At 35.8% G+C, this 26,550-nt stretch overlaps 1 protein-coding gene across 10 annotated transcripts; it reads right to left on the bottom strand.

Moving 5' to 3' along the window:
• Window positions 1–14,179: 14,179 nt before the first annotated feature.
• LOC127165986 (probable global transcription activator SNF2L2) lies at window positions 14,180–26,244 on the bottom strand. 10 transcript variants are annotated; one of them, XM_051111030.1, is made up of 8 exons: window positions 26,108–26,240; window positions 24,437–24,470; window positions 17,783–18,006; window positions 17,511–17,616; window positions 17,044–17,145; window positions 15,389–15,521; window positions 15,282–15,307; window positions 14,180–15,193 (listed from the first exon to the last, which is right to left on the bottom strand). In XM_051111030.1, exons 1-8 carry the CDS (start codon window positions 26,221–26,223, stop codon window positions 15,047–15,049), a joined length of 888 nt encoding a protein of 295 aa, XP_050966987.1. In that variant the 5' UTR covers window positions 26,224–26,240; the 3' UTR covers window positions 14,180–15,046. The 10 variants fall into 10 exon arrangements, with proteins under 10 accessions (XP_050966987.1, XP_050966985.1, XP_050966984.1 ...); XM_051111028.1 differs by having other exon boundaries at window positions 15,282–15,521; window positions 26,108–26,244; XM_051111027.1 differs by having other exon boundaries at window positions 14,180–15,307; window positions 26,108–26,243.
• Between the last annotated feature and the right edge of the window lie 306 nt (window positions 26,245–26,550).

Below are 26,550 nucleotides of genomic sequence, written 5' to 3'. Positions count from 1 at the left end.
TCAAAGATCTAAGACTTTTTCTATGTACACAAAAGGCCTATTTCTCTCAAATATTGTTCACAAATCTGTCTAAATCTGTGTTAGTAAGCACTTCTCCTTTGCCAAGATAATCCATCCACCTCACAGGTGTGGCATATCAAGATGCTGATTAGACAGCATGATTATTGCACAGGTGTGCCTTAGGCTGGCCACAGTAAAAGGCCACTCTAAAATGTGCAGTTTTACTGTATTGGGGGGTCCGGAGGGGTCCGAAAACCAGTCAATATCTGGTGTGACCACCATTTGCCTCACGCAGTGCAACACATCTCCTTCGCATAGAGTTGATCAGGTTGTTGATTGTGGCCTGTGGAATGTTGGTCCACTCCTCTTCAGTGGCTGTGCAAAGTTGCTGGATATTGGCAGGAACTGGAACACGCTGTTGTATACACCGATCCAGAGCATCCCAAACATGCTCAATGGGTGACATGTCCGGTGTTTGTGCAGAAATTCTTTGGTTATGCAAAGCGATTGTTGCAGCAGCTGTCTGGGTGGCTGGTCTCAGGCGATCTTGGAGGTGAAGATGCTGGATGTGGAGGTCCTGGGCTGGCCAAATTCTCTGAAACGCCTTTGGAGACAGCTTATGGTAGAGAAATTAACATTTAATTCACGGGCAACAGCTGTGGTGGACATTCCTGTAGTCAGCATGCCAATTGCACGCTCCCTCAAAACTTCCGACATCTGTGGGATTGTTCTGTGTGATAAAACTGCACATTTTAGATTGGCCTTTTATTGTGGCCAGCCTAAGGCACACCTGTGCAATAATCATGCTGTCTAGTTAGCATCTTGATATATGGATTATCTCGGCAAAGGAGAAGTGCTCAATACACCGATTTAGACAGACTTGTAAACAATATTTGAGAGAAATAGGCCTTTTGTGTACACAGAAAAAGTCTTGGATCTTTGAGTTCAGCTCATGAAAAATGGGGGCAAAAACAAATGTGTTGCGTTTTATATATATATATATATATATATATATATATATATATATACATATATATATTTGTGGTGTCAAAATTAACGCGATAACGCAGGCCACGCTAGGTTTGGCCACCCCACCCACAACCACTAAAGAATTCAAGTGCATGCACAAATATGCCGGTGCACACTGTATTAGGTGTAAATTAAAGCACTATATCATATTTAAACCCAAATGAAACAAGAAGTATGTAGTTATTCATAGTTATGTTGTTCAGTTAAGTCATGAAGTTACAAAAAAGGTGACTAAAGCTGCCTTAAAACTGTGCATGTAAGTGTGTATTATTTAAGAGTCACATTTAAAGCAGTGTCAGATCTGCTTCATGTTTTATTTGCTTCATTTTTGCAATATAAAAGTATAATTAAAAATTGTAATGTTAGGTGGGATTAATCGCGATTAATTTCAGAAAAATGTGCGATTAATTAGTTCGTTTTTTTAATTGATTGACACCACTATATATATATATATATATATATATATATATTGTCCTCAAAGTTGATGTGTTAGAGGCAGGAAAAATGGGCAAGCGTAAGGATTTGCGTAAGGATTTGAGCTAGTTTGACAGGGGTCAAATTGTGATGGCTATATGACTGAGTCAGAGCATCTTCAAAACTGTAGCTCTTATGGGGTGTTCCTGGTCTGCAGTAGTCAGTACCTATAATAAACTTGTAATGTAGCTTACCGTTGTTTCTGTAGTTTTATAGCAGCTCAAACAACACAACAACATCCAGAACAGAGTGATGTCACTGAACAATGAACTGCTTTCGTTTGGTCCCATACACGATTATTATTATTATTAATCACTGATGCCCAGCTGGCCTACTCAGATACTTCGGGTTGATTTCCCAGGACATATTGCTGCTATTCAAGTGTCCCTTTAATTATCTGAAGTGGCACTTATAGGCTGGAAAAATAATATTGGCCTATATTTTAAACTGGCTTGTAACTAAAAAAAAATGTATGGTGCAAAAAAAAGTTCCTCTCTCCAATGAAGAGGCTGCTTTTATTCCTACTGATTAAGCTTTCAGATGTCAAGCCCACCAGAAGAATAGGATTATTAGCACAGCCATGCCTCTAAACTATATAAATTGCGTTGCACAGCCTCCCTTGACCCAAGAAGTCTTTCAAATGGCACTTCCAATATCTGTGGGAATCACTCATTTGCCGTCTTTGTCCAGGTCTCTTCCTGCTGAAATGTTCTTCACAAATGATCAGATTCCAGGACCCGTGTTCAACAACACCCACATTTCACTTAAAAAGGGGACAAATGTGAAGAGGAAAGAAAAAGAAAACAAAACAATAAACCTGATTTAAAAAGTGTTTGCGCGTATGCTTTGATGGGTACGGGTGTGTGTATTCTGTGGAGAGGAGCACATAATTCAACAAAGACAAACAGAGAGGAAAAGAGAAAAGAGTGATAGAGATCATTTCATCCTGAACCACAGGACGCATTGAAAACATCAATATTTTACCCAAAACTATCAGTGGCCCAAGCACAGCACTGAGTGAAAGGATAGTGGCAGTTTCGCAGATCACTCTACTAGATTGATTACCTCCAAGCTCATGTTGACAGAGCACTTCTCTTCTCTTGTTGAATGATGCCTTCAGTTGTGGATTGTGTCTGGGCAGTGGGACCAAAACATGTTCAGTGCTATTTCTGTGTTATATAGGCTAGTAAGTATTGTGTTCTACTTGCTTAAAATGGCTAACATCAGATAAATTGTAGCTCAAGAAAAATAAATGGTTTAAAAACATTTTTTTGTAGATTTTTTTTTTTTAATTAATTTTAAAACATTTTTACATTATTATTACAACATGCTCAAAATGAATCTGACATGCTTCTACAAAGGGGGGCGGGGGGGAATTCACTTGAGAGTAAAAGCATTATATTCCAAACACATTCCGGATTGAAAACATGAGGTGAGCCAAATATATTTCCAGCTTGTTTAGCATATCTTAGGCATACCATCCACCAAGTATGACTAGAAATAACAATGATGTAAGGCTGATCAGCATGACGGGGTACTCTACATCAGCCAGCCTTATATTTAGTTTTATTATTCATGTGTTTTATTATTCATACGAAGAGGCAAAGTTCTGTTTTTTTTTTCGTGTGTTTTGAGTTTTTATTAGTCTAGAGAAAACTCATGCCACATTTGCATTAGATTTTTTACAGTTTTTGTAAAAAAACAAGCAATGAATAATTCGTAATCTCTACTAGAGGTCGACTAACTGATCGTTTTGCTTTCATCTACGTCACGATTTGGTCAGTTACCTGGATGTGTGGCCATATTGGCGATGATTTGTTATGACTTTTGGCAATCTGTAGTACTCCAAATGTTTGCCCCGGTCTGACTGATTAGTACAGCCCAAAACATGACAATAATTGATCATTTTCAGCAGCAATAATCAGCAAGTTTCATTCGATTCAGTGGCACTGTTGACATTCAGTGCTGCCAATATGTCCAATTGATGACGCGTCGTGAAAACACTATATAGTTATCGGCTACAGGCAAAAAGCCATGCCGATAGATTTTCGGGGTTGCGTCCATTGCTGGAGCGAATGAGAAGGTCCGCTATTATTTAACAGTACCGGAGCAACCTCTCTAGGCGGAAATCACTTCTGACACGTGACACTGCGCACAATAAAACGATGTGTATATAGTGTAATATAGTGCAGGTTTTCATATGATATAAAATTACAATCAACAAATAATGAATACTATTAATTTTTTGAATGTTTACATTAACATTATTTATCAAAATTACATTTATTTATCCCAATTTCTTTGAGTTTTTAAACTATTTTACATAGTTTCAAAATAACCACAATAAAACATTAAAAAGCATTTTCTTTTATTTGTTACTACTAAAAGATGTTAACTTGTTATAAATAGTAAGCTTGTTCTTACCATTAATTTATCATGAGGTCATGTAACTAAGTGGAGCAATATTTCAGGTAATTTATTCAATTATTATTCAAGTTCAAAAGTGGTGATATCTGAGTGAGATGTTCACTCTGAAATTATTCTGTTCATTTCATCAGTCTGTTTGACCCAGCAAGACTCTATTTTTTACACTTGCACTGACAGGGTAATCCGCCAATCATATTGATGAAAAGAACATAAGAAGCAGATTTCATGACATTGACAGGATCATCAGACAATCATAGACCAACAGGGGCATTAAAGGATTAGTTCACTTCCAGATTTCTTTTTTTTTTTTTACAGATAATGTACTTACCCCCTTGTCATCCAAGATGTTCATGTCTTTCTTTCTTCAGTCATAAAAAAATATGTTTGAGGAAAACCTTTCAGGATTTCTCTCTATGTAATGGACTTCTATGGTGCCCCCAAATTTGAACTTCCTACAGTTTAAATGAAGCTTCAAAGGGCTCTAAACGAACCCAGCCAAGGAATAAGGGTCTTATCTAGAAAAAAATTGTATTTCCTAAAAAAAAAAAAAAAAAAAAGTTTATATACTTTTAAACCTCAAACACTCGTCTTGTCTATGTGTGAACTGTTTTTTTTTCAATGATGACATTTTGGGTATGTCTAAAAACTTTTGTAAAGGGTGTTTGATCTTCTTTGCATGTTCACATTGTAAACTTGGTTGGTACTTCTGCAGCGATGAAGGACGAAGTTGGAGGTTAAAATGAGATGGGAGTTTTTAGACGTACCCTAACATGACTGGAAAAAAAACTGTTCACATAGAGCTAGGTTAAAACGTATATATATATATATATATATATATACACTACCGTTCAAAAGTTTGGGGTCAGTAAGACTTGTAATAGTCTTTAAAGAAGTCTCTTATGCTCATCAAGGCTGCATTTATTTGATTAAAAATATAGAAAAAAAACAGTAATATTGCAAAATGTTTTTACAATATAAAATAATGTTTTTTATTTTAACATACTTTAAAATAGAATTTATTCCTGTGATGAAAAGCTGAATTTTTATCAGCTGTTACTCCAGTCTTAAGTGTCACATGATCCTTCAGAAATCATTCTAATATGCGGATTTATTATTAGAATGATCAATGTTGGATAATATCAACAGCTGTGCTACCAAATATTTTTTGGAACCTGTGATTTTTTTTTTTCAGGATTCTTTCATGAATAACAAGTTTAAAAAATACAGTGTTTATTCAAAATATAAATATTTTATAACAATGTAAATTATTTATTATTAACTTTTAATAAACTTTTAATTATTAACTTAATACATCCTTGGTGAATAAAAGTATTAATTTCTTTAAAAAAAAAAGAAAGAAAGAAAGAAAGAAACAATAAAAATGTACTGACCCCAAACTTTTGAACGGTAGTGTATATAGTGTATATATATATATATATAAACGATCGTTTTACTAGATAAGTTTTACTTCCTTGACTGGGATCATTTAGAGCCCTTTGAAGCTGCATTTAAATTGTATTTTAGAAATTCAAATTTAGAGGCACCATAGAAGTCCACTATGTATATATTTACACAGGTTTTGTGTGTGTTTGTTTGTCAAAAGAAAGACTGAGGGTTTAGCTTAGGCCATCTAAGTTTGAAAATAATCAGCTTCAAAATTTCTGTTCCTACCTGCTGTGCTAGAAACCGCACCTGTTATGAAAGATGACAATTTTTTTCACCTGGCTGACCTTTGCTTTTGTCTTTTAATGACATTGGAAATGACAAGTATACAAACTAAAAATATTCAAATAGAAGTGTGAATAACTACATTTTATATGTAATGTATAATTATTCAAACTTATAATCACTGGCCTGTCACTCACCATAAAGGTTACACCTTCCTGAGCTGGCTGGCAAAACAGGGGGACTGTCAAAGGTTTAATAATATCAACCAATGTGATGACAATAGTTATTATATATAATGGACGTGTGTAACATGATGGTGTTGTGGCAAGGGAAATTAGGTGACATTACTTCTAGTGACAACTTCTGACACTTGTTATGAACCACAGAAAGAATGGGCTGCCTTCAAAATGTTGATACATTTCAAACACTTACTGAGATATTCCAGATCTTTTCTGAAATAATGGCATGCTGAAGCCAGTAATGTGTCATCCTTTTGTTGAAGGTTCTTCTCAAAACAATCTCTCGTTTACAAATTTATACTCCGGTGAAATCCATAGAAACACAAACTTATTTGTTGGAAAATGTTAAAATAATTGCACCACAGATGAATTTTGACATATAATTCGACAGACAATACTGATGATCAAACGATTTTGGAAAAACCCATGGTTATAGAATGTTTTGACATATGTCAGATAACTGCCCTTGTTAGTGAATAGAACATCAGGTAGCAGGGGACTTGACATGTTCTTGGCACACTGACATACCGGCTATATCATTTCAATTGTTAAAAAAAAAAAAATCTTCTCCTTCTTCCTCTGATGTTTTGATGCTCAAATATTAAACTGCTTAGGCCTGTCTTTCAACAAGGTCTCTTGTTTGAAAACAATTTGCTCCTCTTATATCTGATTTTGTTGATGTTTTCAAAAAAGGTCCTCAAAACGGATTTGTTTTGTGTTTGTGTAGTATTGTACGCTTTGACTTATATCAGTTGCAGAATGTTTTTTCTTAGGATTGAGTCAGAGAACAAATCAAAGCACCTTAGTATTAAATAGCCATTATGCAAGTTAGCATAATTGAATTTCTATATCCAAATGAAACAACCAAAACAATTTTTAAATGCAGAAGTACCAACTTGTGTAATGAGGAATCAAAACACGACTTTTGTCCAATTAGGTTAAAATTAAAGGAGAAGTCTACTTCTAAAACAAAGATTCACATATAATGTACTCACCCCCTTGTCATCCAAGATGTTCATGTCTTTCTTTCTTCAGTCGTAAAGAAATTATGTTTTTTGAGGAAAACTATTCAGCATTTTTCTTCATATAATGGACTGCTATGGTGCCCCGATTTTGAACTTCCAAAATGCAGTTTAAATGCGGCTTCAAACGATCCCAAATGCGGTTGTAAACAATCCCAGCCAAGGAAGAAGGGTGTTATCTAGTGAAACGATCAGTTATTTTCATGAAAAATATACAATTTAAATACTTTTTATTAACAAATGCTCATCTTGCCTTGCTCTCATTGAACTCTGTGTATCATATCTTCTCCCTCAACTTCAAAAATCAATTCCAAATCATCCTGCATCACTACAGAAGTACCGACCCAGTCTTTGCAAAGTGAACATGCGAAGAAAATCAAACACCCTGAACAAAAAATGTAAAACAGTGATATAGGATGATTTTGAAGTTGAGGGAGAACATGAGATGGGAGTTTTTCGACATACCCCGTCATGAACCGGAAAAAAAACAGTCCAGGCAGAGCAAGACAAGATGAGCATTTGACATTAAAAAGTATATAAATTGTATTATTTTTATGAAAATAACCGATCGTTACACTAGATAAGACCCCTCATTCTCGGCTGGGATTGTTTACAACTGCATATGGGATCGTTTGAAGCCACATTTAAACTGAATTTTGGAAGTTCAAAATCGGGGCACCATATCAGTCCATTATATGGAGAAAAATGCTGAAATGTTTTCCTCAAAAAACAATTTCTTTACAACTGAAGAAAGAAAGACATGAACATCTTGGATGACAATTGGGTGAGTACATTACATGTGAATCTTTGTTTTGGAAGTGGACTTCTCCTTTAACAAGACTAGTAAAAGTTACTACTGTATTTGTGGATGCATTTGTTCTAAAGAGAAACATTATAAATTCCACACACCAAAACCGGAGAGATAAGGCGCTGTCAAGCTTAATAATGTTTTTCTAATGGATTTTGAGTAGTTTGGAATTGCAATAATCTTGTTCTCCTCCTTCTTCCCTCCTCCCTCATTTTCTCTTTGACAGTAACATGCATTGCATTAAAATCTGTTGAAATATGAGAGAAAGAAAAGAGTTTTCTTTGATATCCATAAAGCCTGAAGCCTATCTAAAGCGGAAGTGTTTTTCTTTGTTCTGCTGCACAACGCATAAACGTGGGGCAAAGAAATTGCATAAGTTGTCTTCATTTGATGTTTCAGTTCTTTTTATTTACCTGCTTCTGATATCTCCACACAATTGCATCATGAAATACCACTTTCTTTCAGTTTCATGTACTTCACTGATTACTAATAATATATTTATTATTTAAAAATCATAAAATATTTATTTGTTCAAATTAATTTTTGAGATCCTTTAGAAGGCTAGACACATATTTAGTGTGTTTTACTATGTATCTATCAAGTTGTTTCAAGCCTGTATGAATTTCCTCTTTTCTGCTTAACCCAAAAGAAGATATTTTGACTAATGTCGTTGACCAAACAGTTGACAGTAGCCACCGACTTCACTTTTTGATACTGTGGAAGTCGATGGCAACCATCAACTGTTCAGGCCACCAACAGTCCTCAAGACATTTTCTTTTGTGCTCAACAGAAAAAAGCCACTAATACAGATTTGTAACAACCTGAGGGTTAGTAAATAATGACAGAATTGAGATGGTCCTCACTGTAGAACATAAGATCCAGGGGGCAAGGTTGGATCCGGTTCCTCCTACCTTACCTCCTACCCTCTCCACCCCCTAATCCCTAAACCCACCAATTTCCACCCCTAAACCTACCCATCTCCACCCTGTGGATACAACCTCGCCCTCTTGATCTTGTGTTCTGCAGTGACGGGCTGCTGACAGAATTTGCATTTTTTGGTTGAACTTTCCCTTTTAAGTTCTAAAAGTTAAAGTATGCTTACAAAATGTGTCTCAAAAATAATAATAAGAAACTTCTGAATTACTGGTACAGAGCTGCCGCTATTTTGCTGTCTATGTACAGGGTTTTGATACTTTGATACTTTTGATACTTTCCCCCTTCTTCATTCCCATGTAACTACCACAGCTTTAGTTATTGGCGCCATCTTGTGGTTTTGTGGAAAACTCACAGGCAGATCATGTGTCTTTACCAAAACAGTCATTGGTTGGTTACAGTTACAGATTAAAGGATTCAAACTGTTTTATAGCTTAGGTTATAGGTATAGTTTTAAAGCATTTATGATTTCCACTGATTCTAAGAATATTAAAGTACATATGATGTCATAGGAAAGGTTCTATGATTCTTTACAACCCAGTATTCAAATCTTTTCATTTCTTCAAGATGAAACCTAGCACAAATACATTAATCTTTTTTAATGTATTAAAATTAATATATTAAAGTTTTAATATATACAATCAATTTATTACGAAAAGACATATTAAATATATACACTACACTGAGTTTTCGAACAGTAAGCTTTTTAAAGTTTTTTTAAAAGAATTATCTTTTGCTCACCAAGTCTGCATTTATTTTATCCAAAATACAGCAAAAGCAGTATAATTCTGAAATATTTTTACTATTTAACATAACTGCTTTCTATTTGAATATATTTTAAAATGTAATTGATTCTTGTGATCAAAGCTGAATTTTCAGCATCATTACTCCAGTCTTCAGTGTCACATGATCCTTCAGAAATCGTACTAATATGCTGATTTGCTGTTCAAGAATTATTATCCATATTTAAAACAGTGGAGTACATTTTGTTCAGGATTCTTTGATGAATAGAAAGATCCAAAGATTTTTATTTAGCAAGGATGCTTTAAATTGATCAAAAGTGATGATAAAGAGATTCATGATGTTACAAAAGATTTCTATTTCAGATAAATGCTGTTCTTCTGAACTTTCTATTCATCAAAGAACCCTGAAAAATTCTACTCGGCTGTTTTCAACATCATAAAAGTTTTTTGAGCAGCAAATCAAAATATTAGAATGATTTCTGAAGGATCATGTGACTGGAGTAATGATGCTAAAAATTCAGCTTTGAAATCACATGAACAAATTACATTTAAAAAAAATTTCAAATAAAAATATAAAAATAGAAATGCTTGCTATTATGCTGTGCATCACATAAACACGGGGCAAAGAAATTGCATAAGTTTTCTTCATTTAATGTTTTAGTTCTTCTTATTTACCTGCTTCTGATATCGCCACACAGTTGCATCATGAAATACCACTGAGTTCCTTATCATTTCTACTGGATGAAACCTAGCACAAATACACTAATCTTAAGAATTTATAATGCATATGCTCACTTTTTAATTTATAATACAAGTTTTAATATATACATTTAATATATTTTATAACAAGCCATATTATATTTGTATACAATGGGCCATTGTGTTCTCTGATGTAATACTAAAATGGCTTTCAAAATCATACATTTTTAATCAAGTCTTCATGTACATTTGAAAATCAGAATAAGGTGATTATTCACTAATTTGTCTAAATTGTACAAGAACAGGAGGAAAAAATGTTAATAGGCCATTTGATCTACTGAAAAAGTTCAAATTTGAGTAACATGTTACTATGGACATTAGAAGTAACTTTTGCAATTGACAGTAATGGACAGCTTAAAACAATTTAGTTTTGACCGCCTCGTCCAGGCAACAGCTTCATGAAATCTTTGGTGAAGCTATTAACAACTGCTGTATAGAGTAAGATTACTACAAATGGCTACCACAATAGCTCTAACAACCTCCTCTATTCTTACTAACCTGAATTAATTGAACTCTTGAACTTTTTATATATATATATATATATATATATATATATATTTTAATGAATTCTCTGTATTGTTATGAAACACATGAAAGAGTAATTGTTCTGGACAGTTTGATCAGGAAATGTTTTTCAAGTCATTAATCAGACCAACATTTTGTAATTATGCTACCACTAACAGCCTGCTAACATGCACAATACTCCTCATTTATTTTTTTGATACTGCCAATTATTGAACAGTTCCTGCAGGGTATTAATTTGTTTGGATAGCACACTAAGGTTTATAAAATCTTAGCTGCTAAATCAAAGTTTGCAGGTTTAGCTATAACAGCGCAGTTATTAAGATAAGACATTCAACAAATATCTCCAAATATTATTTATGCCTTCAGCGAACTAAATTATAGTACCAAAACCATTTTTAATAAGACATAACAAACAAACGTGACAATACGTTTACATGACTTCAGGAGTAAATCCTGGTCCCTGCTTTTTCTTCTTCTTGGACCTATCCTTGGCTTTCCTCATGATGCACGATCTCTTAAGAACAGGTAATTTCGTGGTAAATGTAGAGGTTAGTAACCCCCAATGCTGATTTGTTAAAACAGTTCCATAGTAAGGTTTGGGTTTTGACCTAAAAACAACAGTTTTGGGCTTTAATTACATATCCTGCACAGAGCACTATGTTTACAGAAAACAAAGCCTAACAGCATTCCATTGCCCTGAGGCATCACAGAGAAAAATGACAAGACTGTATCGCTGTGCACTGTTTCTAGGCATTGCATTGAAAACCAAAAAATAGTCCTGCATAATACATGACCAATATCTGTCCTGGACAATGCTTAAAATATGTGAGGGCCATCTTCTGTGCCTCACCCTGGGCAACAATTAATAAATCTGAACTAAAGACCATACAAAAAAAAGGTAAAACAGCGATTTTGAAGTTGGAGGTGAACATGAGATTGCGTCTTTCGCCCTGATGAAACAAAACCTATTTATAATATAGCTGCAAGCAGCGATTCCCGGGGTTCAAGCGCTTTAGGTATTTAGGCACATAAGATAAGAAAAAGACATTACTTGTTATTTAGCAAGCCTGTAACCACCTAAATCAATTATTAAAAAACTGTTGTAGTGCCAGCTATGGTCCAATCTCCCTGAAATTTTGCATGCTTGTTTAGAATCACCTGTCACATGTGCTCAGAAGGTTTTGTGAAGTTTTGAGCTTTCATTAGGCTTTATAGGCTTTTGGGTATATTTAGACAGGCCCCTTTTCTAAACTACCTCGTTATAGCTTCCCAAACGGTACATTTCAACATGTTTTTGATAATTATTGACCTAGAGAGTCCAGAGAATTGCACTGCGGTGATTTTTTTCCAGAACCTAGGACTAGTTCGCAAAAGTAGATTTTTCAAAACTTTCTGAATCATTTAAAAAATGATTTGATTCACAGCAGTGGTTCTAAAGGCAAAGTTCGGAACAAGGTCTTTCAGACGTTGCGAATATCGCACGTATGAGCGGAAAACCGCAATGTTCAATCGTTTATGCCCTCAAAAATGCGATATTGGCCCCAGTGTCCAATTTCTTTAAAACTTCTTGCAGACCTTTGGGGCCATTAGTCAAACAGGCCCACTGAGTTTCGTTCCGATCGGCCTCCATTAACCTTGTCTAATAGGTGCTCAAAATTCATCGGCGGCCATGTTTTTTTGATATACACAAATGTCCTCATAGACACCTGTGGCACTTTGGAACAAGACTGTGCACAGCGGTTTGCATAGGGCCACTAAGTGGCCAATCTCTGTGATTTTTTTCCTGTGACCTCAGCTTGAGCCCTTACATAAATTTGCAGAGTTTGGCAAAGATATCTCATTCCGTTCAGGAGTTATAGGCATTTTACTAAAAGTGGCCCTGCCCCCTTTGCACCTTTTGGCATCCCTTTGCCACGGTGAGTTGAAAGTTCAATTTTTCTGCACTGGTTTGGTTCCGATCAGGCGAAAAGTTCGCAAAAGTAGGTTTTGCAAAAAAAGCGAAATACCCGAAATTTCCCACGATCGAATCTGGCGTGCATTTTGTCCGGCATGAGCCAAGGATTCCAACAACATAAAACACTTGAGCCTGCAACTGACGGTTCAGGAGTTATGAGCGATTTCGTACTTTCGATTGCTGTAGTGCCCCAGTCAGGCCAATTGGGGCGAGCATTGGTCACGTTGTAGGTAGGGCTGTTCGATTGCGAAAATTTTGGAATCGAGTCCGATTCTGATTCCTGGTCCTGGAATCGATGAGATTTGATTCCAAGAATTGATTCCTCACTGTTGTTTTCGATTCTTGTTTTTTATAGAGTAGAGGAACCTATAATTTCGCCATGACTGTAGGATATAAAGATCTTAGAAAGTAGCCTAATCATAATATGAAGCTTTATTTAAAAAAAAATAATACATTTCTGTATTTAAATTGTAGTTTCGTCTGCATTGCACATAAAATTAGTCATAGCCCACAACACAGCAGTCATGCATTTATTGCATGAATGGAACAAGACACAATTAAGCTGAATGATGTGTACTGTACACTGAAACAAAATAACCAGAATAACAACACTGATGTAAGAGCACATGGTTCAATCAGATGCGCTCTCGGCCACTGATCTCTGCTCTCTGCACAGATGTCTGCACTTTTCTTTCAGAATTATCATTAGCTGACAGAAAGGTTAAAAATGGAGGAAATAGATGGAAATAGAATCAAGACCCTCATTTTCTATTCTGTCGTGCATCACTCAAAACTGTGGACTTTTATTAAGGCCGTTTCAACGTGAAATAACTTTTGAATCGTTTTTGAACTGGTTCATTAAAACAATCTATCCGAAAGAACCTTTTCGTGAAAACGAATCAGACTTCTAATCACTATTAGCGAGCAAGGCTGCATCCTCAAACTCAGACGTGCTCAGTACCGACTCTTTTCATTCAGTTTATTTTTGTCAGTCGATGTTCAGTGACGTTTGAGGACAACAGTCGATATACGCAGTCTTTGTATGATGCAGCCTTTCGTTTGAGAGGCGCCCATAGAAAAGCTTTGTTGAACTGAAAACGGCTATGAATGGAGAGTCAATTCCCCTTGATGGGATTCATTCCAAACTTTGGAATTGACTCTCGATTCCCAACACCTCGGAATCGATTCATTTTGGAATCGACTCCCAGCCCTAGTTGTAGGCAATGTGAGTACTACAGTCCCTCCAAGTTTCAAGTCTCTACGACTTACGGTTTGGTCAGATCATCCGTGACCATTCTAACAATTACAATAGGGTTTCGGCGCTACGTGCTTGAACCCCTAATAAAAAAGTGCTATTCATGAATCAGGGTAACAAGTCATCAGTTATCCAACTGTAAAATAAAGTATTTAGAAAGCCATATTACTAAATTATTAACAGGAACTCAGTGCTTACTTATTGTTGCATTACTTAAAGTTCACAGAGCTCATAAAACCTGCGTTAATAAGGCAAAATATTCTAATGTGAAATCGTAAAATCGTACATACAATAGCTTTTGATTACCTACAAAGCAAAAGAGGAAACTGATGCACATCAGCGCTTGTGATTTCATAAAAATGTTTATTTTTGTAATATGATGACTCAAACCTTCTTGCCCTTTCAACATCATATAAACCCCATACATTGCAATGTCAGAATCTGTCCACAAACACACTACTTCTCCCATCCATCATAAACCGAACACACAAACGTGACAGCGTCATCAATAGGTGCCTCTCTTTGAGGGCAGTATCTGATCTGTCACCAAAGAATACATTGCCATCATGCCCCAACTCCTCTATGTACAGATAGTTAAGATCCTGTGATAACTAAAGAAAGATAAACAGCGGCTAAATAAAATTGTTCAATTTTTTTTAAGATGTTGACAGTTAATGAAGGAAAGGGAAACGTACAAAGAGGGGATGACAAAGTGCTCATAGTCACAAAAACCACCGATTAAAAATTCTCTGAAACAGAGACATAATAGCTTGCAAATTTAGCATAGCTTTACCATCTTGAAAGATTGAATGCATCCGTTTAAATGATCATACAATATCATAATATGTCATACCACCATTTTTTTTTTTCCATTCTTGGGGAAAAAAGAGTGAAAGTTTTCAGGCAGTCTGAACTTACAGACCTTTTTCACCATGATATTATCTATTTTGGGTTTATGACTTATTTACATTTTATAAATACACGAAAACAATGCCAATTTTAGATGTATCACTGCAGAAGGACTGCATTAACAATGTTGTTTTTAGAATACAAAGGTTTTACAAAGGAGTTTTAAGCAACCATTATAATGAGAGAGGTCACATTTTGAACAAATCCTTGACTGAAACAGCAAGGAAACTGGACTGAAATGGCCATACAATGTTCTTAAAATGGCATACAACGCTCATTAGATCAACATTCGGGGTCTAATTTAATAGTCCTCTTGTGTTATTTGCACATTCTTTGCCAAGGTCTTCATCACTGTTTGTGACCTCCTTTGGGCTGGAATTACTAGGAACCGTTTTATTTTTCTCCTTTTTTTCATCCAGCTTGGGATTTGTTGACACTGAAACTGGAGCTTTTAAGACAAAAACATTTAATTTTACCCTTCCTGAAATACACACTTTATCATTAATAATTTGACTGATTTTTATGTGTAGTCTTACACATTTATGCTTTTCGGGTTGCATCCCTAAGAATGAATGAATGTCCACATATTTAATATAAATTTTCATCTTTAACTTGACAAGACAAAACATGCATTTTGACTTACCCTCTAAATTTAAAAGACGGCCACCATCTGCTTCACTGCTTCCAACAGCATCATTGTCTTCCTCGCTGAGCTCCACTATTCGCTGTCTTGCACTCTCAAAAACAGACTTCAAAACAATGGAGTCCTCAAAGATCTAATATATAGAGAGACATTTAACAATCTCTACACAACTCATCCACTATATTCACTGATACAAATATCTTTTTGCCTGGCCAGGAAAGTTCACCCATAAATGAAAAGTTTGTTCCAAACCTCTATGAGTTCTTCTGCTGAACACAAGAGAAGATATTTACTAACTATCCAAGTCAATGGCTACCGTCAACTGTTTGTAAATGATGACAGTTTTCATTTTTGAGTGAACTATCCCAGTGCTAAAGTAATAGTTTTAATGTTGTATGCAAATATAACCAGACTTTTTTATGTTTAATCCTTTAATTGCAAAGGCTCTAAATTTAGATATAACCATGTAAGTTATGAATTTAAAAAACGAAACGTTCCAAAACTTCTGCAATAAAAACCCAAATGTGTGATCAAAGTAGGGCTGTTCGACTCCGAAAATTTCGGAATCGATTCCGATTCTGATTCCTGGTTCTGGAATCGATGGGATTCAATTCCTTGCTGTTGTTTTTGATTCTTTTTTGATTCTTGTTTTTTTAAATTGGAGGAACCTAATTTCGCATTGACTGTAGGATAAAGGTCTTAGAAAGTAACCTTATCATAGCATGAAGCTTTGTTTTTAAAAATTATGATATATTTCTGTATTTAAATTATAATTTTGTCTGCATTGCCCATGAAATTAGTCATAGCCCACAGCTCAGTAGTGGACATATGTTTATTGCATGAATGAAACAAGATGTGTACAGTTCAGCTGAATAATGTTTACTTCAACCGTATGCTTTGCACAAAATTAACAAACTGGACACTGAAACAAAATAACCAGAACATTAACAACAACACTGATATAAGAGCTGATATAAGAGCTTGTGGTCTATCTGTCAGTCAGACACGCACTCCCGGCCACTGATCTGTGCTCTCGGTGCTTTCTTTCAGAATAGCTGATAGAAAGGTTAAAAATAGCATTTTATTTAAGATGGAAATAGGACCAAGACCCTCGATCACGTCATGATCTATTTTGTTGTGCAGCGCTCATGTGGACAATATAAGCCAGTTCCACTGTAAAATAACTTCTGAATCATTTTTGAACTGGTTGATTAAAACAATCTATCCGAAAGAACCTTTTCGTGGCAACGAATCAGACTTCTAATCACTATTATCAAGCAGAAGGCAAATTAATAAGTGCTTAACGTAAGGCTGCATCCTCAAGCTCAAATGTGCTCACTTTTTTCATTCAGTTTATTTTTGTGAATCGACGTTCAGCGGTGTTTGATGACAGCAGCCAAGATATGCAGCCGTTCGTTTAAGAGGCGCCCATATTTAACCTTTGTTGAACTGAAAACTGCTCTGAATGGGGAGTCGATTCCCCCTGACTGAATCGATACCAACGCCTCGGAATCTATTCATTTTGGAATCGATTCCCAGCCCTAGATCAAAGTGATCAGATTGACTCAGAGTGTAAATACTTTTGCAATGCAAAGTAAATTGCAAAAGAAAGGTGAATTTTTTAGAAAGTATTTTTAATAAAAGAACATGTTCACCTGAGATCCTTCCAGATTAAACGTCTGGGCATTGTGGCACATCTGCATGATATCCTTTTCCAGGTCTGCAATGCACCTGTATTTGTGATTACGCACTCTCTCCTGCATGAACAAAATGCGGAAGATTTAAAGGCGACAAGAACAATGGAAAAGTTACATTAACATGTTTCAAGTAATGACAGATTTCATCAAATCTGTAAACAATTTGCTTCCTGCATGTCACTCTAAAATGAAGCCAGCAAAAAAACACAAACTGTGTGACAAGAGCAAAATCAATAGACTTTTTGAACTGAAAAGGATGTCAGTGTTGATATATAGTAAGAATGGAAAAAAGTAGAGGTGATAGAAGCAGAGGGTGAGGACTGGACATTTTAGGAGAAAAATAAGTCAGACAGGATTGTGGGATGACGAATAAACATGCTGATAGGATATCAAATATGGTGTAGTTGGGAACAATTCAAGTTCACCCTGATCCTCCTGAAGTCGACAGGCTTGCGGATGAGCTCGTAGTACTCTGGCACCTCTTTTCTTGAGGGCAGCTGAACAAAACCTTTACTGATCTGTCGGCCCAACCTGTAGAACAGTGACATATTCAAGAAAAGATAGAAAAAGAGTCGTTATGCATTGTAATTTTAATGACATGGTACAATAGCACAAATGCATTGACCTGACTTCAGATAATAAAACAACTATGAACTTAAAACAACAACTGATTAAGTCTGTGTGTTTAACTACTGACGTGTCCTTGTAGTTGATGACCATGTCTACGATGGTGTTCATCTGTTTTGTGAGTTTGGGAGGGTTGGGCGGCAGCTTCTCTGCAGGTGGGCGACCTCGTCGCTTTTTGACCTTCTCCACCACCTCCTGACCAGTCTCAGAGCCCTGGTTGCCTTGTTGATCGCTTTTTCGTTTCTTTAAGTTGCTTTCCTCCTCCATAACCTCAGACACACCGTTTTGGATAGCCTGAGATTGAGAAAAAGACATAATCCATAGAAACAGTAATGAGCAGTACTGAATATGACAGAAATAAGGATTTTGCAGTCTTAAGAATATAAAACTGTGATCATTACCTGGAACTGAAAAGTATCCTTACTGTGCATAATACCTACAACTATAAATAGTCGTTGTTTAATGAATTTCTTTCTTTTATTGTCTCTTCATTAACTTGCTTAATGTTTCAGAAAGTGATGTTTTGTTAATACTTTTTAAGATAGAGTTAGGAGTAACACTTTACAATATGTACCCTGGACAACAAAACCAGTCATACGTTCCACAGGTATATTTGTAACAATAGCCAACAGTACATTGTATGGGTCAAAATGATCCATTTTTCTTTTATGCCAAAAGTCATTAGGATATTAAGATCATGTTCCATAAAGATATTTCCTACCGTAAATATATAATTTTTGATTAGTAATATGCATTGCTAAGAACTTCATTTGGACAACTTTAAAGGCTATTTTCTCAAGATTTTAATTTTTTTGCACCTTCGGATTGCAGATTTCCAAATTGATGTTTCTCGGCCAAATATTGTCCCATCCTAACAATCCATACATTCACGGAAAGCTTATGGTGCATTTATGGTGCATAAATCTATAAATGATTGGTTCTTTGGTCCAGGGTCACATATGGTTCATCTTAAGATAGACTACCATGATAATGAACAATTCTTTTATAGCATTTATTTAATCAAGGTTAATGCTAATTTATAAATATTCGTTGTAAATTCATGACTTCATAAAAACTAATAAAAACGCATATGTAGAATATTAATCAAAATGAATCAATGCTATAAAACTGCTTTTCATTAATAATACCTATGCATTCATTTTAAAGGAAGAGTTCCCCCAAATTTGAATATTTACTCACCCTCAGTTAAAGGGGTCATGAACTGAGAAATCAAAATTCTCCTGATATTTTGACATATAGGAGGTAATTGTACTATAAAAACATCCTATAAGTTTCAGAACTCAAAACTTTCTGGTTAGTCTAAAAACAGATTATATTGATGCCAATCTGCCAAAACAACAGGTTTATGATGTAACAGTGTGGCTAAACATCGCCTCAGGCAAATGCAGGTCTATGCAGGAATCAGATGATAAAGATGGCTCTGAAGACAATATGTTTGCACCACACAAGTGTGAGTAACTGTTTTTATTACACGGTCGCTATTGCTTTGTCTGTTGTTACAGATCATTTGATGTGCATTGAGTATTTATGTGTTTTTAACCTAATTCACAGCAGTGTCCATCTATGCAGGATGTAGGCTGTCAAACATACACAACTATTAGCCAATCATAGCAGTGAATGTTTACTTCCAAGTTTACAATCCACCACGAAGCCAATTTAAACAGAGCTTTCCGATGAGGAGGGTCTAAACATGACAGAAAATCGCCTATTACTTCTAAATTATGTTTTTTTATGTCAAAATCTTGATAACATTGTAAGTGGAACTCAGAGAACAGTACAAAATAATAAAAAAGGCAGTTCATGACCCCTTTAAAAGCAATATTATGGGTAAAGAATTTATATTTAGCAGGAAGCAATGATTTGAAGTTAAAAACAAATTAATGATGGATTTAGTTATTATAAAAAGACAGCTTTTCACTCCACAAAATGTTAATTTAATGGACTTAGTTATGTTGATTACTTCTGGATTATTGTGATATTTTTATCAACTGTTTGAACTCTCATTTGCTGGCACCCATTCACTGCAGAGGGTCCACTGGTGAGCAAGTGATGTAATGCTAAATTTGTCCAATCTGTGTCAATGAAGAACCAAACTCATCTATGTTATGGATTACCTAAAATTTAAGCAAATTTCCATTTTTGGTGATCTATTCCTCTTATAAATTGTACTTTATTGTAATGTTCTACTAAGTTAAAGGAGTAGTTCCTCTTCAATGTTCATGTCTTTCTTTCTTCAGTCATATAGAAATTATGTTTTTTGAGGAAAACATTTTAGGACTTCTTTTCATATAGTGGACTTCTGTGGTGCCGACGAGTTTGAACTTCCAAAGTGCAGTTTAAATGCAGTTTCAAAGGGCTTCAAAGGGAATAAGAATCTTATCAAGCCAAACGATTGATTATTTTCTAAAAAAAATAAATAAATAAAATAAAATAAATAATAATACTATTTATATACTTTTTAACCCCAAATGCTCGTCTTGTCTAGCTCTAATCTGGGTCAAAACAGTTATGGTAGGTTGAAAAAACTCCCATCTTATTTTCTCCTCCAACTTCAAAATTGCCCTACATCGCTGTGGAAGTACCAACCCAGTGTTTACAAAGTGAACATGCAAAGAAGATCAAATGTCCTTTACAAAAAAAAATGTAAAACAGCGATGTAGGATGACTTTAAAGTTGGAGGAGAAAATGAGATGGGAGTTTTTTGACATACCCTAACTGTCATGAATCAGAATACACAGAGTTCACACACAGCTAGACAAGCCAAGTGCTTGAGGTTAAAAAGTATATTTTTTTTTTTTTTTTTTTTTTTTTAGAAAATAAGTGACCCCTCTTCCTCAACTATGATTGTTTAGAGCCCTTTGTAGCTGCATTTGAACTGCATTTTAGACGTTCAAACTTAGGGGGACCATAAAGGTCCATTATATGGAGAGAAATCCTGAAACGCTTCCCTCAAAAAACATAATTTCTTTACGACTGAAGAAAGAAAGACATAAACATTTTGGATGACAAGGAGACGAGTACATTGTACATTTTTGTTCAGGAAGTGAACTTCTCCTTTAAGGTTACACATTCTTCTTCTTATAAACACTATAATGTATACAAGCTATTTAGGACATTATGCAAAATTGTATTAAATGCATGCTGCATGTAAATGTACAGCTCATTACTGTAATATTCTTAACAGAATGCAAATAACAGTTGAAAGACTTTATGGAAATTCATGCATTATGTTCAAGTAGAAGTTTGATGAACTTTCTGGCCTTTTATCCGAACACTTCCACGTCCAAATCATCATTATCTTGGCTATACATCTCACCAGGCAATCTGCCTTCAATCTTCAGTCCCCTCTAACACGAACAGCTGCTTTCACTTCCATTTTAATATTTGATAAAGAATCACTTAACAATATGCCAAGAGCTCTGTATGATCCAACACAGGGGCTGCTGGGGAGACAGGAGACGCTGGTACCCTGATCTTCAGTCCCATTGTGAATGAGATGATTGACGTTTACGACGATGCTGATCTCCAGCCAACACGCCTGACATAACGGAGCGGTGACGTACGGTTCACCATACAGTCCGGCGAACGTGTTTCAATAAATACAGGACTAGACGAATGCGGAATTCACTGTCTCTCTCTGTGTGTGTGTGTTTTACACAAAGGCAATTAAAGTGCAGTGATATGTCTGCCGCAGAGAGCATATGAGAGGGATGAAAATATGAATTCTGAGTATGACGCTATGCAGGCAGCGCCAGCCATTGATGTCTAAATCAAACACGCACAAAACGCTCCTATATACTTATATGCACGAAAAAAAATCAAGACACCGTGTACTGACGTGTGAGAACAACCCGCACAGACGCAAACATTTCATGCAAATACACGGGCGTAAGAATAATACGAAAGCGCGAACGCTCAGAGAAACACACGGAATGCATTTATTCACACGTACCCCAGGGGACCATGTGGAAGGAAGGAGGCCTAATAATCAACAGCATAATAATGGAATGCACACTGACACACAAATAGGCTCGCATGCACAGGCGCACAACTAAACCACTGCACACAAAACATGCAGGGTGTTTGCAAAAAGCACATTCAGAAGAATCTGTACTTGGTGCAGCAAGCCAAAAACCCTTGTTACGCTACACAAGTCTGTTCCTGTAACCTCTAGAAAGCAAAAAAAAATAGGTGTCAGGATCCACACAACCGATTTGTCTGGGCATTGCTTCCCTTCACCAGACACAGTTCACACCTACACACAAACACACACACATACACATACACATTCCCTCTCTCACTTTCTGTCTGTGTGCCCATGTGCTGAAGCCTGGTGTGATTGCGTGCTCTATGCGCAGGAGAGAGAGCAAGTGAGAGAGAGAGAGTGTGTGTGTGTGTGTGAGAGAGAGAGAGAGAGAGAGAGAGAGAGAGGGTGAGAGAGTGAGTGAGAGAGAGAAAGGAAGAGGGCGATTTACCTGACTGTGGTCTCCAGGCTGGCTCCAGTCTGGAGGAGAGAGAATTAGCAAACCAGCATTGCAGCGCGCAGCCAGTCTCTTCATCAGCTGATCACTCAAAACGCACAGCCCGAAAGGGGGGCGAAAAGCGCCCAGCTTTTCATACACAAATCAATTGCCGTTAGGATGTTGAGAGAGAGAGAGAGAGAGAGAGAGCAGAGAGAGAGAGAGAAAGGAATAACTGCGAGATGCCTTTCTGCTAGTTTGTCCCCGTGGAAAGGCCTGCAGCTCGCTTTTCTCTCTCTCTCTCCCCCCTCTCTCTCTCTCTCCCTCTCCTTTTCTCTCTCACTCACTGCATGTTTTAATATCGACTGTCGCAATCTGGTTTCTTTTCCTTTTTTCCTTTTCCCGTCTCCCTCTCTTTTATGCTCTGGTTCGGTCTTTTTTAACCGCCCCTCTGTTAAAAGAAGCGGGCTCCATTTTTGTGCCTATGCAGATGGTTTTTTGCAAGCTTTACTGACATCTTGAGAGGATTCCAGGGTTGTTAATGTTGTGTTGCACACACACTCAAACACACACACTCACATAAATTGGCTAATGGCATGTTTGTATCTGCGTCTGGGAGCTTTTACAACATAAAAAGCATAGAGATTCTGGTGAAATCATTTGGGGCTATAAATATTACCAGATAGTCCAAAACATAATAGTTTCTGTCTGCTTCCCTTTGAGAGCCGAGACCAATAACTTATAAAGTAGCTTCACATGTAGCTCACAGACGTGGCATATGCTTAATTATTCCTATGCTGTATTATTGTAAGAGCTCAGCGGTCTCCTGATATTACTTACAAAGCAGAATGAATATAATCAGCTGAGACACATTTATTTCGAAACGGGCCTTGAGATTAAGCTGAAAAATTTGTGTCAGGGCCACACAGACCAAGAAAAATAAAACTGTCCATGTGTTTATCATATTTCTGCTTAAAATGAATCTCAGCAATAAACCATGACTTGACAAATAACTCATGTGAACTGCAAAGAAACTTAAAAGAGGTTGTGATAGTAAGTAAAATCAGCACTGTATTAACACAACGTGTGTAATGTGTTAACATTTTTTTGCATTATGTAATCTGATTTTAAATCCATTATGAAAGATCAGTTTAATAAATTGCCAAAATTTTCTCTGAGGCTAAATTGCCATCTGTCATCAGAAATCCCCGTAATGAGTCATATTTCTGCTTTCAATATTATTTCAATTATATTTTTCATGAATGAAATATGCCTCCTAAGTGTCTGTTTAAAATCAGATTAAGATGCAACATTGTTCTTGTACATTTGCCATGGCAACAGCTTCATTACAAAAAACATTGTTTATTTATCCAATCTTATCTAATCATATTTCTTTGAGAAGTATCATTGTTGTTTGATCACGAAAGAGCGGGTTTTTTAGTGTACGCCTGTGTTGTGGTATGATTACATGCTGTCATAATTTTACATTTCATATGCATGTTTTGCTATCAGGTCGACAAGGGCATTTTGGTAAAACATCTCAGGCGGTTACTATGGCAACACCACGTTTTACTGGCTGCAGACCGCACCGAGCTGTAATGCTATAGCATTCCATCACAAAACACAGACACACACTTTGTCGTACAGGCACACTGAGCTGAACAATCTCAAACACAATGAGCCGCTGAGCTACATAAAAATGAGCTAAAATCCAAAGACATGCTGAACTATAATCAGATTTATTCAAGCCAATCTAAGTGCATGCATGTACATATATATAGGTTGTGTGTCAGTTATCAGTATTCCAAAACAAAAGCATTGATGTAACATGTCATACGAAATCTACAGAAAAAAATCAAATCTTCTAAGTTAACCTAAATAGATGAAGCCTTCAAAATTCATTTCACACCACTAGATGTTGTTTGTATAATACTATGGGCTGTCTTTTATATGACAGCCATCTATTTTCTTTTTTATTATAGCTGCACTGATTTTACATAACAAGTACTGAATGTCAGCCACAGTCCTTTTAACATTTTTTATTCTTTCCTTATTCTTAAATAAAAATGTCCTTCATTTTGTGATGAATGTCTTTTGTCATATTAACTATTGCAAACATGATTGTGTAACCTCAAAATGGGCTCCAACTGATTGTCATTACGCAGTAGAATGTAAGATAACACAGGATTTCATTTAAAAGATTAGTTCACAAAAAAATGAATCGAAAACCAGCAGTTACTCACCCTCAAGTCATCCCAAACCTGTAAAATGTTTTGTCTGTGGAACACAAAGGAATAAGTTTAGAAAAATGTACTGGCTGTTCTTTAATATGCAGTTACAATGAATGGGGAATGGAGCTGGCCATACACAAACACACACTACCAGCAGTAGTATGATTTTGTATGTTTTTTTTAAAGCAGTCTCTTCTGCTCACAAAGCCTGCATTTATTTGATCCAACGTACAGCAAAAACTGAAAAAAATTTTGAAATATTTTTACCATTTAAAATAAGTGTTTTCTATTTTAATATATTTTAAAATGTAATTCATTCCTGTGATTTCAAAGCTTAATTTTTAGCATCATTACTCCAGTCACATGATCCTTCAGAAACCATTCTAATATTCTGATTTGCTGCTCAAAAAACATTTATTATTATGTTGAAAACAGCTGAGTAGAATTGTTTTCAGGTTTCTTTGATAAAGAGAAAGTTCAGAAGAACAGCATTTATCTGAAAAAGTCTTTTGTAACATTATAAATGTCTTTATCATCACTTTTGATCAATTTAAAGCATCCTTGCTAAATAAAAGTATTAATTTTTATAATTTCTTTTCCAAAAAATATACTGACTCCAAGCTTTTGAATGGTATAGTGTACAATGTTAAAGCTTTTTATTTCAGATAAATGCTAATCTTTGGATTTTTCATCAAAGAATCCTAAAAAAAATGTACTGAACTGTTCTTAACATTGATAATAATAAATACAAATAATAATACAAAAATGTTTCTTGAACAGCAAATCAGTATATTATAATGATTTCTGAAGAATCATGTGACACTGAAGACTGGAATAATGATGCTGTACATTTAGTTTTGATCACAGGAATAAATTACATTTTAAAATATATTCCAATAAAAAACAGTTCACAATTTTACTGCTTTTAAGTGGGTGAGAAAATATTCAGTTGTAACAACTGAATTCTAAATGATAAGCTCTTCAATACTCAACTCAGATGATGTCCGAACAATCAAATGCCCTTCACGCTGCATGTGAAAGCCATGAAGTGGCATTCTCTTATCAGAGTAATAATTACCCATCTGTTTGGGTTGGGACACCATAACTCTCTGTGGGGTTAAGAAGAGCGCATCACAGTCAATGGCATATGTTCACATATCCAGACCTGTACGGTTCTATAAATGCCCCACTGAAAGCATTCTAAGCAGCTGTATCAGTGTCTGGTGTGGGAGCTGTTCCCTCCTGAGCAGACAGTGGCAGAAGCTGGTAAAATTAGCTCATCACGGCTGTGCTAGTGAAAACTGATATCTTATATGCCTCAAGAAGGCCAGGTGTTCTCAGAAGCCCCATTTTCTGTTCTCCATGGATAAAAATGAATTATACGGTACAGGCAAAGATCAACATTTTTAAGATATTTTTGTCTTCTGAAGGACCAGCTAAAATTTCCCATGAGGAAAACAGCTTAATGAACAAACTAAATAATGTCATTCTGAAATTCCACAGAAGTCTAGAGCACAGAAAGTCTATTTTTGCATTTATATAGTAAAACTAAGGCACTTCAACAACTTGGTACTTCATTATTACCATATTTATGTTACTATAGTGTTTACATGGTAATGCCATGGTACATTTGGTGTTTTCGTGTAATGTTTTATTACTCTTTTGTTCAGAAAATGTCGTTACCTGCAGTCGTTCTCTGCATATGCAGGTGCTGAACTTGACAAAAACGATCTTCGTCGCTGACACACGACAGATTGCAGGCTTGTTTCTAAATAGTTGTAGGCAAATATTAACTTCATCTGTTTTACAGCATCCTGTTAACCGTTTCACGGAGTAAGAAATGATCAGCTCAGTCCGTGAGTGAGCTGCTCGAATGATTTAGGTCGAGTCGCAAAACCATTTATATCTTTAACTTGGCCGATTCAAAAGAACCGATTCATTTTCATTGATGAATCAGGAATCGCTGGTTCAAATTTTAAACGAACTACCCAACCCAGTTACTGAAACATTGGGTATGTTTACAAACTGATGTTTGTCAGTCCGACTGTTATAATAATAACAACAGTTAAACAATAATATTTCTTTGCAGATTTGCAGCTTGCACGACCTTCCTCATGTCTGCTGAT

This window comes from Labeo rohita, chromosome 5, assembly GCF_022985175.1.
Source record: "Labeo rohita strain BAU-BD-2019 chromosome 5, IGBB_LRoh.1.0, whole genome shotgun sequence".
NCBI classification, from domain to species: domain Eukaryota; kingdom Metazoa; phylum Chordata; class Actinopteri; order Cypriniformes; family Cyprinidae; genus Labeo; species Labeo rohita.
This window is presented reverse-complemented; position numbering and strand designations above follow the sequence as displayed.